This window comes from Marmota monax, unplaced genomic scaffold (genome assembly GCF_021218885.2).
Source record: "Marmota monax isolate L192 unplaced genomic scaffold, Marmota_monax_Labrador192_F-V1.1 WCK01_AAM20220418_F8-fsc00163, whole genome shotgun sequence".
NCBI classification, from domain to species: domain Eukaryota; kingdom Metazoa; phylum Chordata; class Mammalia; order Rodentia; family Sciuridae; genus Marmota; species Marmota monax.
In genome coordinates, this window is record NW_026693660.1 from 842403 (window position 1) to 859378 (window position 16976).

Genomic DNA, 16976 nt, shown 5'->3' on the forward strand with positions numbered 1-16976 from the left:
CAGGTCTGGGTTCCTGATGTTCAATTTCATTATATCCCTTCTTGGGGTGTTGAGTAACAAGGTCTCAAATTACTCTCAGGCTTCAACTGAGAAAGAAAAGCTGACAGAGACCCAACTTGAACCCCAGTCTTTGGATTCCAAGTCTGATGCCTGATACCCTCCCACCCTACCATGCTGCCTCTGTTGAATGAGACCACCCATGACATCTAACTAGTGAAGGAGGAAACCAAGGAAGCCCCACTTTTTTTTTTTTTTTTTATGGAACCAAGGCCTCAGACTTCCAGGAAGCGCTGAACCATTAAGCTACATCCCCAGCCCTTTTAATTTTTTATTTTGAGACAGCGTCTCATTAAGTTGCTCAGGCTGGTCTCAGACTTGCAATCCTCCTGCCTCAGCCTCCTGAGTAGCTGGGATTACGGGCCTGCACCACCATGCTGAGTGTGAAGCCCCACTCATAGCAAAGAAAACTGTGGCCCTCCCGAGAAGACAAAGGCAAGAAGTAGGACAGTGAGGTCTTGGAATGGGAACAGGAAAGGTACATTACATTCGAGTCTGAGGAATTTGGCCAGAAAGATAGAAATTCACATGTTTCACACTTCTTCTTGTCCTTCTACACTGCCTTTACAGTCTCCTAATCCCTAGTATCTGGACTTCACCTCCTTTGTCCCTTTTCTGTTCTTCCCTTTCCAGGGGCTGCCTTACACCTCCATGAATTTGGCATGGCGAGTATGGAATGGCTGGTAAAAAATGTCACCTACAGGCCTCACTGCTATTTCTGTATCACCCCAGAGGGGATTCTGCAATTCAGATTTGCTCAGTCAGCTCCCCAAAACCTTAAGGCAAGAGAATGTTCAAACTGGGTTTTGCTGGAGGATCACAGAAAAAAGCTAAAGGACACCGTTGAATTTGATAAAAGGTGAGTGGTGGTTCAGAAAGCATGTGTTACAGACCTATCCTAGGCAATGAGCAGTATGTAGGTATGAAATCCTTGGTACCACCCATGCATAAAAATCTGAGCTCAGAGGGCTGGGGATATAGCTCAGTTGATAGAATGCTTGCCTTGCATGCACAAGACCCTGGGTTCAATCCCCAGCACACACATACACACACAAAAGAAAGAAAGAAAAAAAAAGTACTATCTCACAGTTATGGAGAGCCTGGATTCCAAGGTCAAGGTGCACACAGGGTTCTCCTGAGGCCTGTCTAATAGGTGTGCAGATGGTTGCCTTTTCTCTGTATCCTCATGTGACTTTTCCTCTGTGAATGCACATCTGTGGTATCTCCTCTTTTTCATAAGGACATCAGTCCTATTGGATCAGGTTCCTACCCTCACATCTTCAGTTAACCTCAATTACCTCCTTAAAAGGACCATTTTGACTGGGCATGATGACACACACCTGTAATCCCAGCGGCTCCGGAGGCTGAAACTGGAGGGTTGCAAGTTCAAAGCCAGTCTCAACAATTTAGCGAGGTCTTAAGCAACTTAATGAGACCCTGTCTCAAAATTCAAAAAATAAAAAGGGCTGAGGATGTGGCTCAGTGGTTAAGCACGCCTAGGTTCAACCCCCAGTACCAATAAATAAATAAATAGACCTTCCTCTAAATATAGTCACATTGAAGGTTAGGACTTCAATATGTGCACTTGGGGGAGTGGTGTGACAAATACACTCACTTGTCCAAACCCAAAGACAAGGTACAGCCCAAACAGCAAGGCTTTAGTGATGGTCTTGCAAGATTGGGTGTCTGGTACACCCAAAGCAGTTACCATCAGCATTGTATCCTATAGAGCATGAGGTCCTTCCCCTGGTTCCTCATTGGCTGAGTACTCTGGGGTATACCATCTTCCCAAAGGTCACCTAGGTTTTACTGTCTCCTATTAGGTTATTTAGAGAAATATACCTTTGATGGGTCCCACCTCCCTTTTGTTTCCTTGTGGGAAAATATTCTTGGGGCAGGTATATTTTGACATATGTGGAGCTCTTAATTCTTTACCTAAGTTACTATTTCTTAACAGAGAGATTTCTATTTTTGATGGTTGGGCAACCCCTCCCCCACTTCCTGTTTGTCAAAGGGCAGTTCAAGTGCTTGGACTTTGGATCTGCCACATCCATGGGCTATGGTACTATTCTGTGAGTTAACTGCGTATAACTTTCCATTCAGTTCTATTTCCCTTCCAGCTGCAGTCCTTACATCCCCATTTTATATCTAAGGCTAAATAAGTGTATTCTGAAAATGGACCACTGGATTTTGTATTTCTCACAGTGGGGACACAATTCTTTTCATTATATAACACCCCCCCACACACACACACACAAAGAGAGCTTGGTCTAAGATGTGGATAAAATGGGGTCAGGTTGGCCAAATATGTGGAAGAACAGGAGAGTCTCGCTAGTGTGCACTCCGTCTTCAACTTAGAGTAAGCAACCAATTACCTCTTCACTGGACCTGGGCTTATATCAGAAAGACCAGGCATAGTAGTACATGCCTGTAATCCTAGCTACTCAGGAGGCTGAGGAGGATTGCAAATTTGAGATCAACTTCAGCAATTTAGGAAGACTTTATCTTAAAATAAAATAAAAAGGACTGGAATGTAGCTCAGTGGTAGTGTTCGCCTAGCATGTATGAAGCCCTAGGTTTAATTTCCAGAACTGCAAAAACAAAAACAAAACCCCCAGATGCTTCCCTTTGCCTCTTCCAGGTCTCTGCTCACTAGGGTGTATCCTGGTTTATTCTTGGACTCAATGGCCTGAATCTTCCTTAACTCCTCTTCTTTTTCTTTTTTGCAGTGTTAGTAATGGAACCTAGGGTTTTGTGCGTGCTAGCCAAGTGCTATATCCCAACTTTTATTTCCCCTTCTTTATCTTGTAGCTTGCTGAGGGCTTTCACTATGGTGACCAAGAACCCCGAGAAGATTTATCCCAATGAAGATGCCCTTCGGACAAAGTTTCAAAACATCTTTCTCTCCATCTCTGGCCTTGTCCGTCATGCTCCAGTGTTCAAGGACTATATTTTCCAGGGGCTGAAGGAGTTCCACGCGGATAATGTGTTCTTCTTGGAGATCAGAACCATGTTATGGCCGGTGAGCCCAACTCTCTCCTCTTTCTTTTATTTGCCTTGACCCTCAGATCTTGCCTGGTGGGAGACTGACTGCTTATGAATGTATAACCCAGATCTCTGTTGCAAAGGGATATGTCCTTTCCAGGGACAATTGTGCTCAAGGAAGAGCAAAATGGACTGGGCTAGCCCCAGAAAAATGGTGACCAGAATCGTCTCTGTCCTTTTACCTCCCTTTTCTCATGACTCCCCACATCTCACTTCTACCATGATATTCAATGCCTTCTGGGGTTTCGGGAACCCTGGTCTTGGCATCTGAGCAGTGCTCATGCACTTGTATCTTTCTTGTTCTGGTTCATTACGTATCCAAATATAGTCCCTTAGGAGGGATGATGCTCTTGGTATGGGGACAGTTGATAAATCTGATACATGTATCTTGTTGCATGTGATATTAGGAATGGGTAAGTCCCTGTGGGACCCTTTTTGTGGAGTGTGGTTACATTGGGTGGGGGGTGGGTTGCTAGGGAATAAACCTAGAGGTCTTCTAACTATTAAACTATATCCCCAGCTCTTTTTAGCTTTTATTACAAGACAAGGTCTTTCTAAGTTGCCCAGACTGGCCTTGAATTTGTAATCCTCCTGTCTCAGCCTCCTGAGTTGCTGGGGTTACAGGCATGATCCACTACGCCAAGCAACATGTTTACTTTTTTTTTTTTTTTAAGTACTGTGGATTGACCAGGGCCACTTACCAGCAAGCTACATCCTCAGCCTTTTTGTTTTTGAGAAAGGGTCTTGCTAAGTTGCTGAGTCTGGTCTTGAACTTGTGATCCACCTGCTTCAGCCTCCCGAGTTGCTGGAGTAACAAGCACAATCATGCTCAACACTATCTTGTTTCTTGACTGTCCCATTATAGCTATATCCTCCCTTGTTTCCCCTAAAATCATTCTGCATCAAACCTTCTTTCTCTCTCTGGTGCTAAATCTTGAACCCAGGGTCATGCACATGCTAAGCACATGCTTTACCACTGAGCTACACCTTCAGCTCCTAACTTCTTTAATCTCCCTGAAATATGGTTTTTGTGTGTATGACTCCCAGTGTTGGTGGGCTAAATGTTCAACTCCTTGGCATGTATGAGAACCTCTCACAATTCAGAGTATATTTACTGGCTGGGGTTGTAACTCTGTGATAGAGCGCTTACCTAGCACATGTGAAGCCATAGGTTGTATCCTCAGCACTTCATGAAAATAAATAAAATACAGGTATTGTGACAATTCATAGTATATTCACTTATCTCAACCTTGCTCAGTATCAGGGATTGTGCTTGGTGCCAAGTGTACAAAGGCATATGTATAGGGTAGTCACATGCTCTTAAGAACAACAGTTTCTGGGTGGGAGGCCCACATAAAGGAGCAGATATTCTTGTAGATATTGTGAATTTATCAGTATATATATAAGTTGTAGGTGGACACAATACTTTTATTTTTATGTGGTGCTGAGTATCGAACCCAGTGCCTCATGCGTGCCATGTGAGCACTCTACCATTGAGTCCCAGCCCTAGCCCTTATCAGCTATTCTTGTAAATATCCACTTATAGAGTATGGAGAGAAGACAAAGAAAGAAAAGTATTACCTGGTGGGAAGGGAGAAAAGATCAAATGTGTGTTATAGAGGAAGGAGAAAGCTCTAGTGTATTCTGGAAGGTGAGGATGGGTCCCCTGAGCTGAAGGGTAAATGCAGGGAAGGGATTCTACCAGTGGGAGCAGCATAAATGAGGGTATAGGGTTGGAAGTATAGCTCAATGGCAGAGTGCTTGCCTAGCATGTTTAAGGCCCTGGGTTCTATCCCCAAAAACAAATAACAAAGGTATAGATTCCATCGACATTTATTTGGAGTCTATTTGGAAGTATAAGGAGCTTGTCATGACTATGTCATAAGACCCTAGGGGTACTCATTGAAAATAAGACTGGGAGCCAGGTGTGGTAGAGCCTGTCTGTAATCCCAGCAACTCAGGAGGCTAGGGCAGGAAGATCACAAGTTTAAAGCCAGGCTGAGCAACTTGGAGAGCTCTTGTCTCAAAATAAAGAATAACAAGGCCTGGGGATGTAGCTCTGTGGTGGAGTGCCCCTGGGTTCAATCCCTAATACTGTAAGCAAAAAAACAGAAAAGAGTCCATTGGATTTGGAAATTAGCAGATCATTGAGCAGTTTCAATGATGTGGTAAGAGAAGCCAATATCTCGGAGTGGAAAAAAGGAAATGCAGGTGATAAGTTGGAGCCAGATTTGGTTGATTAAATACCGTGACTGTGTGACTGTGATTTGAGAGAAAGAAAGTTGAGGTAGCTAGACAGGAACAGAGGATCCAAGAGATTTCTATTTAGGGTGAAAGAGACTTTGCACACAGAGGGAAGAAGCCTGGAGAAGTTAAAAATAGAAGTGAGAAAGAGCTGAGGATGTGACTTAGTGGTAGAACATTAGACTAGCATGTGCCCTGGATTTTTTTCCCCATATTTTTTAATTGGTACATTATAGTCCTACATAATGGTGGGATTCATGGTTATGTATTTGTATATGCACACAATTTAACAATATAATTTGTATGCCCTGGACTTGATCCCCAGCACCAAAACAAAAACAAAAACATCATATGAGGAACAAAGTAAGAGATGTAATGTACCCTAGGGGACAAAAGAAGAGGTTGCCCCAGTGCCCAAGGAGTGAGACTGTCCTTGAATCAGAGAAAGATCTGGAAGATTTGAAAGGCTGATGTGGGATAGATGCAGGCATTGGAGGAATTGGAGGGCTTGCTCAGGGAGAAGACCCTTCTCTGTCTCTCTTATGTTTTTATCATGGGTGTGGTAGGCATATCCACTGGATGAAGGGCAGGAAGGGGAAAGTGGTGGATGCCTCCTGGGAGACAGGATGAGTTACTGATCCCAGATAGTTAACATAAATAAGATTCCCTGGAGATGCTGAGGGCCAACCCAGGTTGGAGACAAGATTCTGTAGAAGTCCACACTAAAAAAATCTGCCTTTAGAGTCTTGCATTTTGTCCAGAAGCAAAAGATGACTGAGATTTCAGGTATGTGAGATATCTGAATTTCAGACCTTAGAATTATAGACCTGAGCTGGGGGAAGCTGACATTCCAAGTTGAGGAGAGCAGCCCTATGTAAGCAAATACTACTAGGAAATTCTGTTGGTGAGTATAGTGAAGAGAACTTTCCTGAGGATTTGGGGGGCAGGAGAAATAGGGTGTTGGCATGGGCAGGATTCCTGACAGTTCTAGCTGATAGACTCAGAGTTGAGCTGGTTTTAAAGGATTTCGGAGGCTTAGGGAAAGTGATTTTTGGATAGAGTCTCCTCTCTATCATCATTAGTTTTGAGGTGCCAGGAATTGAACCCAGGACGTGATGTATGCTAGAAAGTGCTCTACCACTCAGCTACACCTCCACCCCAAGTCTCCTCTGGGTTGTATTCAAAGTAGTATGCTTTTTCATTCAAAGCCTTGGTGACTGTTCTTTGAGCTCATGGAAGGGTCCACAGGGTGGCAGTATTGTGGTTTTGTTACCACATTCTATGGTTTTGTTAGGCTCAGAAATTTTATGGTAACTGTACCCAGAAGCCCTGTACCACAGGGCTCCAGAGGCCTGATTCATGTGGACCAAATTCATAAGAGATGGATGTATAAATAAGAAATCAGAATGCTGTTTTCAGAGAAAACTGTCAAGCAGACCACACATTTATGCTTCCTAATCAGGAAATCCTCTCTTTAAAGCCAAAATTATAGTCAGAGCCCTGTCACTGGGTTCTGAGAATTTAAGGGATTCAATAACAGTGTTCTTAAAGTTTTAAAAAAACCTGATGAACCTTTTTCCTAGGGGGGAATAACTACTACAATAATTTGAATTTTTTTTTTTTTTTTTTTTTTTTTTTTTTACTAAGGATTGAACCCAGCATGCTTTACCACTAAGCTACATCCCCAGTACTACTTCTTTTCCTTTTTTGGTATCGGTGATTGAACCTGGGGTGCTTAACCACTGAACCATATCCCCAGCCCCCCCCCCCCCTTTTTTTTTTCCCTCACTAAATTGCTTAGGGCTTTGCTAAATTGCTGAGCCTGGCTTTGAATTTGCAATCCTCCTGCCTCACCTCTGGGTGGGATTACAGGCATGCACCACAGTTTTTGTTGTTGTTTGTTTGTTTTTTAATTTGAACCAGGGTCCCACTAAATTGCCCAGGTTGGCCTTGAATGTGGCCTCCTTCATCAGCCTCTTGAGCCCCTGGAATTACATAAATTGACTAGTACATTGTATTTGCATGTATTTATATACATATATAAAATGAAACAAACGTTTATAGAAACACTGTAATTTCAGTGGCTGATGTTTATTATTTCTTTTTTCTTCTTCTTTTTTTTTTTTTGGTACCAGGGATTGAACTTGGGGGCACTTAACCACAGAGCCACATCCCCAGCCCTATTTTTTGTATTTCATTTAGAGAAGGGTCTCACTGAATTGCTAAGTGCCTCACTATTGCTGAGGCTGGCTTTGAACTCCTGACACTCCTGCCTCAGCCTCCCGAGCTGCTAGGTTTACAGGTGTGAGCCACCACACCTGGTTTGTATTGTTTGTTTTTTAAAAGATATGATTAGGGTTCATAAATTGACTTTTATCCCATTTTGAGTTAGTGTTCTATGATACTAAACAATGAAAGATACACCTGCCCCCCAAGAACCAGTGATTGGAATTTTTTTAACGTTTTAATTAGTTATACATGACAGTAGAATGCATTTATATACTTTGATATATCATACATAGATGGGATATAATTTCTCATTTTTCTGAGTGTACATGTTGTAGAATCATATTGGTCATGCAATCACATATATACATAAAGTAATAATGTCTGTTTCATTCTACTATCCTTTCTATTCCCACATCCCCTCCCTTCTCCTTCACTTCCTCTACCTAACCTAAGGTAATGCTATTCTTCTTTAGTGTCTCCCCCCATTGTGAATTAGCATCCCCATGTTAGAGAAAACATTTGGCCTTTGGTTTTGGGAGATTGGCTTATTTTGTTTAGGATTATGATATTCTCCAACTCCATCCATTCACCTGCAAATGCCATAATTTCATTCTTCTTTAAAACTGAGTAATATTCCATTGAATATACATACCACAAATTCTTTTTTTTTTTTTAAAGAGAGAGAGAGAGAGAGAGAGAGAGAGAGAGAGAATTTTTTTAATATTTATTTTTTAGTTTTCGGCAGACACAACATCTTTGTTTGTATGTGGTGCTGAGAATCGAACCCGGGCCGCACGCATGCCAGGCGAGCGCGCTACTGCTTGAGCCACATCCCCAGCCCCCCACAAATTCTTTATCCATTCATCTATTGAAGAATACCTTGGTTGGTCAGTTATTGGAATTTGAGGGTCCCACCTCCCTTTCCCTTAATTGGAGGCAATTAATTAATTAATTAAGTCTCAATTTTCATTTTTATGTGCATCCTGGGTTGACTTCTCCTTTTCTTTTGATATGTTAATGTCCTCAGTAAGGTTTGAGGAAGGTGAGCTCTGGAGAGTCCCTTCTCTCCACTTGGGTCTCTTGTTTGTTTTATAGTTCTACTCTCTGGATGCAGATTTTTATTTGTTTTGAGATCCTGGTTTTTGATTGTTTTTGTGGTACTAGGGATTGAACCTGTGGCCTGGCACATATTATTTAAGTGCTGTACCACTGAGCTCTATTTCTGAATTCTTGAAAAGTGAGAGGAGCATCTTACCTTTGACTTTTTTCACTGGGCTTATGAGCAGAGTAGATAAGAACCAGGCACAAATAATGCCTTTTTTTTTTTTTTTTTTAGTACTGGGGACTGAACTGAGGGCTCTCTACCACTGAGCTACTACATTCCCAGCCCCATTTTTTAAGTTTTTAAATAGGGTTTCACTATGTTGCCAAAGCTGGTCTTGGACTTGCAAACCTGCCTCAGCCTCCGGAATCACTAGGATTACAGATATGCACCACAGCACTGAGCAAAAATAATTCTCTGGGGTTGGTTCATCTTCTCAAGAAAAGGATTTCTGGTGACATATGCCTATAAGCCCAGTGACTTGGGAGGCTGAGGCACGAGAATCACAAGGTTCAAGACCAACCTGGGCAATTTAGGAAGAGCTTGTCTCAAAATATCAAAATAAAATAAAAAAGGCTGGGAACGTAACTCTACTGGGGTAGAGCATTTGTCTAGCTTGCATAAAGCCCTGGGTTCAATCCCCAGTACTGCCTAAAAAGAAGAGAGAGAGAGAGAGAGAGAGAGAGAGAGAGAGAAAGAAAGAAAGGAAGGAAGGAAGGAAGGAAAAGAAAAGAAAAGAAAAGAAATTCTGAGAGATGAACTGGCATTGGGGCTGGCCTAGGTATATGGAAAAAACTGCACTTCAAAGAACAGTTGATTCCCAGGCTTGGAAACTCTCCTCTCTCCTTGCAGGGTCTCCTCTCCATCTAGGTCCTTCATTTTCTCTGGGCACAGTGCTTTTACCCACTTCTGAGACTGTCACATTTGACTTCTCCCTCCTTAGCCTCCCTGTAATGTTTATGTCCAGCATCCTGTAGGTGTCTTCTTATTTATGTCATAACATATAAGCCCCAGTTTCTCAACTTGATTGTGACTTATCTCAGACTGGCTATTGCCTGGTATACTCAGCAGGTAGCAAGTGAGATAAGTGTGCTTGTTCTTGGTGTCCTCAAATTTTGCAATACAGGGGCTGTGTGTGGCTCAGTGGTAGAGCAGAGCGCCTGCTTAGTATGCTATAGAAATTGGATTGGAGGATTTCAATCCCTAACACCACAAAAAAGCAAAAACAAAACCAAAAAATCTACATATGAATAATTTGAAAATGCTGCCTAAATTCTGTTTTTAGACCCTGACCTCCAGGATCCTAATTCTGTGCTGCTTGGTAAGGTGAGGAAGCTGCAAAGTTAACTAGCCCCACTCTTTCTGCCCCCTCCTGGTGATTCTAATGCAGATGGCCTGATTCAGACCACATTTTGAGAAAGGATAGGGCAACTTGGCCTTTACAAAGCATTTATTTCACCTGCAACATCTTATTTGAGCCTTGCAACCCAGTTTTGGAGAAGATGGTAATTCATTTTACAGAGGTGGAAACTGGGGCACAGAAAGGTCAAAGAACTTGATTAAGGTCACATTGGTTGTCAGGAGTGACCAGACAGAAGTCAGGGCTCCTAAATTGGATGCTATCCTCATTGTGTCAGGCTCTAGGAACATCATGGCAGCCTAAGAGAGCATCTGGTTTCAGTGTTAGGACTTTCTGAGGAAAAACGATATCCCTAGGACGGGCTGAGCTGATGCTTGACCTAAACTGGAACTGGCCCCTGGAGGGGAGTAGCTTCCTGTGTCGCAACTCCTGACAGCCTTCTTGGTATGGGCCTGGAGAGAGAGACTTTAACACTTGCAGAAGCTGAGGGAAACAGAGAGGGAGAAAATGGCTGAGAGGTTATGGGCCTTGGTTTGGTTGAAGGCTGTTACTTTTATGGTGAGCAAGATAGGGGTGTTTTGGGGGGGATGCTGAGAAATTAGATTGGAGGGCCAGAGAGAAATGTCAGAGTAATGGTTTTCCTGTTCCATTCTCCCCACATCTTCTGTGGTGAGTTATTTCTGCTTTCTGAGCCAGTGGTGGAGAGCGATGGGGACAGGCCTGGCTCCCATCTTCTCTCTTTACTCTGCCCAGTCCCCAGCAGCCCCTAGCCAGCCTTTCCAGAAGGTGGAGGGCTGCTGGGATTTCAGCTTCTTGTTGAAGCTGAGGGGGATGGGATTTGGCCGTTTATTCTAGCCTGACCCAGGAACAAAGGCCTCTTGCAACCGAGAGTCCAGGCCTTAATGCCCCCCCCATTAGCCAGAGTAAGGGGGGTGGGGGGGCATCCACACATTAACAACTAAAAACAGTCTGCACTGGAATTCTTTTGCTAAGCTCGTTACCTCCCCCTTCTAGGTCGTGGGCTGATTCAGGGCCAGGGGATGATGTTGATGGACTATCCTGGCTGCTGGGCTCCCATTGTGTTACTAATGCTTGATAACAAAGGCTACTTGCCTCTAGCAACTGTTGCTGGGCGGGTCTTATCTTCTGGGCTCCAGTCCCTGCCCCCACAGCCAGAATCTGAGGCCCAGATTGGGTCCGGTGGAGCTCTTGGAAGATCCAAGAAGCTTCCAACAGGCAACTGCCCTTCCCTTCTGATGGGAGAGTTTAGGAGAGAGACATGGCAGTGGCCAGAAAACCCATGGTGGTCCTTTCCGGACATTTTCTTTTTTTTGGTAGTGCTGGGGATTGAACCCAGGGCCTGGTGAATGCTGGGCAAGCACTCTACCAACTGAGCTATATCCCCAGGCCTCCAGACATTTTCTTGACTATCACTTCTATAACCCTAACCCTAACCCTAACCCTAACCCCTAACCCTAACCCTAACCCTAACCCCCAGTCTTGCGCTTTTCTTGGATTCTTAGCAAAAACTCTTCACTAAAAACTCTACCTGGCTCCCCACACTGACCACTGTGTCCCATTATTGATGTCACCAATGTCATGAATATTCACTCTATTAACTGCTCCCCTCTGTAATTGTGCTACTTACTTATCTGTGAAATTCAAGAAAAAGTAGGTCTTAACTCAAGCTGTACATTATATATGTATTGCCTGAGAAGGTGAGGGGGAAAAAACAGGTTGTAACCGTCCCTGCCGCCAGATACTCTGATTTGATTGGCTTGAGTGGAACTCAGGCATTTTCCCCTCCTTGGGTATTGCCCATGTGTCCCCAAGGGTGAGACTTTGTTCTCTCTCTCTTTTTTTTTGTGGTGCTGGGGGATCGAAGGCAAGCACTCTACCAACTGAGCTATATCCCCAGCCCCCAAGGGTGAGACTTTGAGACCCCCTAGATATCACTAGAATAATAATGACAGTTCCATAATTTTTCAATTATTTAATTAAACTGTAGATAAAAACTGGGACTGATGGTAGAGTGCTTACCTAGCATGCCTGAGTCCCTGAGTTTCATCACTACCAGCATAAAAACAAAACAAAACAAAACAAAACAAAAAAAACCCACCCCAAACTGCTATATCCAGGTAATATGGCTTGAATATGGCTATGGGACACTGAGTCTGGTGCAGTGGCACATCCCTGTAATCCCAGCAACTCAGGAAGCTGAAGCTGGAGGATCACAAATTTGAGGCCAGGTTCAGCAACTTAGCAAGTCCTATCTCAAAATAAAAAAATAATAAAGGTCTAGTAGCTCAGGGATAGAGTGCTCCTGGGTTCAATACCCAATTTTCAAAGCAAAACAAAAACAGTACAGTGAACTTATCTCCAAACAATTGGTGGAGAGGGTCCTGGAGATTGAACCTGGGGCCTTGCAAATGCTGTGCATATGATCTACTGCAGAGCTACACCCCCACCCCCCTATAGTAGCATAGTAGCTTTCTGTATGACTTTGTTTTAAGATAAAAGATTGACACTACCTACTTGTACTTAGAAACAGTAAAATTCTTAGATATTAACTCATCTTCCCAGAATAACTGCAGGTTTACAGTGTTTTTTTTAGATCTGGTGATAAGATTTATAACCATGAAAACATTATTATCAAATAGTTATAATTTCTCCCAGCTACTTGGGAGGCTGAGGCAGGAGGATAAGCAAGTTCAATGGCAGCCTCAGCAACTTAGCAAGATCCTGTCTCAAAATAAAAAATAATGAAAGTCTGGGAGTATACCTCAGCGGCACAGCTCCCTTGGGTTAAATCCTCACTACCACCAAAAAAAAAAAAAAAGTTATTATTTCTGAATGCTTTACAAATATTAACTCACAAGCATTTGATTTTACAATAATCCTCTCAGGTATGACTGACTGAATTCAGATTCTCCCTTGGGAACCTGAATCCAGAAGGCCCACCAGAAGCCTCATTCCTGCTGAGTCCTTCTTCAGATGCCTGCCTTCATGAGCAGAGTCAATCCACACTGGCTGTGTGGCAGTGAGGAGTGGCAGGTCTCCCCAACCAGAGGACCTCCCTCTCCTTTCAGGGTATTGTTAAATTTTCAGATTGGGTCCAAGGCACGCCTGTCAAACCTGCAATTTCTGTGCCAGAGGTCAGGGCTACAGAGGTACAGGGCCCTGGCAATCCTCGAGGAGATTTACTGGGGCAGCAGGAAACTTAGAAAATGCTCTGAAAGGTGTTTCAGCATCTGCAACCCAGGGAGCCACATGCTGCCTTCTTGGACTCTGTGCTGTGGAAACAAGCATTGTGCATGGAATCTGGGAAGGTAGAGGTCCCAGCTTCTCTAGTGATAAGCACAAGAATGTCAGGATGGATGATTTGGAACCACTACCATTTCAAGTGTCTGTCAGGCCCCTGGTTGCATCATTTGCTTATCTCTGCATACTTGATTAATAATTGTCATTTTTTTTTCTTTTTTTTGCCTCCTTCTACTCTGCTAGCACAGCCCTTCCCTGCACTCCTCCAGCATTCATCTATTCATCCATTCCTTAAGACATGTGCCTGCATGTGACAGTTAGGATCTTGAGTGTCCCCCAGTGGCTGGCCAGCTTGAGAGGTCATGGAAACTTTAAGAGAACCACCTAAGTAGGATGTCATTTTTTTTTTTTTTTGGTACTGGGGATTGAACCCGGAGGCTATTTACCACTGAGCTACATTCCAGCCTTTTAATTAAAAAAAAAAAAAAAATATATATATATATATATATATATATATATATATATATTAGTTGTAGTTGGACACAATACCTTTATTTCACTTATTTATTTTTATGTGGTACTAAAGATCGAACCCAGGGTCTCATGTGCAAGGTGGCGCTCTACCGCTGAGCCACAACCCCAGCCCCAGACTTTTAATTTTTTTATTTTGAGAGAGGATCTTACTAAATTGCTTAGGGCCTCACCAAATTTCTGGGGTTGTCTTTGAACTTGCAATCCTCCTGCCTCAGCTTACTGAATCAATGGAATTATATGCATGTGTCACTGCACCTCGTGGGGTGTGCCCTTGAAAAGGATTGTGGAGCACTAGTCACTTTTTGTTTTCTTCCTGGCTACCAGGAGCTTCCTCTGTCCTGAGCTCTTGCCATGACTCACCAGGGAATTTGAGAAGGTTGTAGTCCCAGCTTCTCCAGTGATAAACACTGTATGATAAGGGACCCACCACAGTCCCAGAAGCAAAAGGGAAGAGACCATGAGCTGAAATCTCCAAAATTGTGATCCCAAACAAACCTTTCTTTTCTCTCTCCTGCTCCACTACTGGGGATTTAACCCTGGTACATTTTACCACTGAGCTGCATCCCCAGACCTTTTTTATATTTTATTTAGAGACAGGATCTCACAAAGTTGCTGACAGCCTTGCAAAATTGCTGAGGCTGGCCCTGAATTTGCAATCCTCCTGCCTCAAACTCCCAAGTTGCTGGGATTACAGGCATGCGCCACTGTGCCTGGCAGTCTTTCATCTCAGGTTTTCATTATTATCTCAGGTATTTGTTATGGTAGCACAAAAGTAGTAGACTAGGGCTTGGTAATTTTAAATTTCCTGTGGCCAGTATTCTTAAGATAATATTGATTTATGAAGTACTAACTTGAATGCTATAGGAGAGAAGGTGGGCTGATTAAAACTACATGAACTTCACCCTCAGGAGTTTCTAATCCAGTTGGGGTTCATGGGCAGGTGGCTCAGATAATGTCAGAGCAGTGAAGGCATAGGACAAAATTCTATTCTTCCCTGCTGCAAACCAGCTGGGAGATGTTAAGATGACTTCAAGTAACAATTTTGAGTTGGGTTAGTACAATGGTTCTCAAACTTTCTGGCTCCAGAACCACTTTACATTCTTAAAACATTTTAAGGATCTTAGAAAAGTTCGATTTGTGTGGATTATATCTGTTGTTATATTCTATATTAGATATTAAAATTTGAGAAAATCTTCAAAAATTCAAGACTGCACAAGCACAGGAAACATTACCTCTTAGAATGATATCATCACACCTGATGCAACTTCAGGAAAATTCTACTGTACTTTCATGAGAGAATGACAATGAAAAAGATAGATAACATCTTAAAATTACTATGAAAAGAGGGTTGTAGGGCTGGGGATGTGGCTCAGTGGTTGACTGCCTGTGAATTCAACCCTCTGTACACCCCTGCCAAAAAAAAAAAAAGAATCAGCCCTTACATATTATTTCACTCTACAGTCTCTGCAAAAACTCCTACCTCTTGTCTTGACCCTCAACTACCCATGAACCCCTTGGCAAAGTTTCGACCTAGCCAAGCAACAGGGAAGGGTAGGAGCTGCAGGGAATGAATACTCCCACTGCCCAGTTCCCCTCACAGCAGCCGGGCTACCCAGGAGACTTCAGCTGCCATTTAATACCAACCTTCCAAGTGGACATTGTAGGGACCCTTTGTTTTTGCAGTGCAGTGGGTGAAACCGGGCTTCATGCATGCTAGCCAAGTGCTCTACCACTAAATTACCCCACCTCCCACCCCAGGGAGTTTCCTTATAAACTTTTCCATTATGCAGTTCTTCTGCATTTTTTTTTTCTTTGTCTTACTCATACCCATTTCTTACTGTGCCCTAACCATGTCACAGTTGGTCTTCCCAGTGGCCTGGCTCTGCCAGGAGGTAGGAAGTAGTAGGGAGGATAGGGGCTGGATAGTGGGGAGATGACATGAATTTTAGGATTATAATTTCTGGCCTGTATCCCCTCTTCAGCAGACCTGTTCTTCATTCAACACAACCCTCTGTCCTTGTTGACCACCTACACCATCTGCCAGGCACTGTTCTGGGTGTGGCGCAGGCATACCCCTCAGCCTCAGGACATCCAAGGGTGTTATCCCAGTGGGGTTAGGACTATTCATATAGCTATAAAGAACGAGTCAGAGGCCATAGGAGACATTGGATAAGTCAGGCACTGTGGCACAATCCTGTAATCCCAGCAACTCAAGAGGCTGAGGCAGAAGGATTGCAAGTTCAAGCCTCAGCAATTTAGTGAGGCCCTGTCTCGAAATAAAAAATAAAAAGGGCTGGAATGTAGCTCAGTGGTCAAGAAAAGGTGTTTTAGTCAGCTTTTTTACTGCTGGGACTAAAAGACCTAATAAGAACAATTTTTAAAATTTTTAAATTTGTTTTCATTAGTTATACATGACAGTAGAATGCATTTATGCACTTTGATATATCATACATAGATAAGATATAATTTCCCATTCCTCTGAGTGTATATGTTACAGAATCATATTGGTCATGTAGTCACACATATATACATATATACATACAATAATAATGTCTGTTTCATTTTACTATCTTTCCTATCCCCATATTCCCTCCCCTTCCCTCCTATCACTTCCCTCTACCTAATCTAAGGTAACACTATTCTTCCTTAGTGCCCCCCTGCCTTATTTTGAATTAGCATCTACATATTAGAGAAAACATTCAGCCTTTGGTTTTGTGGGATTGGCTTATTTTGCTTAGCATGATATTCTTCAAATCCCATCATTTACTGGCAAATACCATAATTTTACTCTTCTTTAAAGCTGAGTATTATTCCATTGAGTATATATATATATATATATATCACATTTTCTTTATCCATTCACCTATTGAGGGACACTTAGGTTGGTTCCATAGTCTAGCTATTGTGAATTGAGCTGCTAAAACATTGATGTGGCTGTGTCACTATAGTATGCTGATTTCAAGTTCTTTGGGTATAAACCAAGGAGTGGGTTAGCTGGGTCAGATGGTGGCTCCATTGCCAATTTTCTATTTTCCATAGTAACAGACTGCACCAATTTGCAGTCCCACCAACAATGTACCTTTTCCATCACATCCTCACCAACATTTATAGTTGCATGTATTCTTTTTTTTTTTTTTAAGTTGT

The 16976-nt window shown here is 42.8% G+C and overlaps 1 protein-coding gene across 2 annotated transcripts in view; it reads left to right on the plus strand.

Annotated features, from left to right (window-relative positions):
* The window catches only part of Ada2 (adenosine deaminase 2), a 39526-nt gene that overhangs the window by 9862 nt on the left and 12688 nt on the right, over positions 1 to 16976 (plus strand). For both annotated transcript variants that reach the window (XM_046459868.2, XM_046459867.2), the window contains exons 3-4: positions 691 to 916; positions 2869 to 3079. In XM_046459868.2, coding sequence (XP_046315824.1) covers positions 691 to 916; positions 2869 to 3079 — 437 coding nt within the window. The remainder of the gene's footprint in view (positions 1 to 690; positions 917 to 2868; positions 3080 to 16976) is intronic.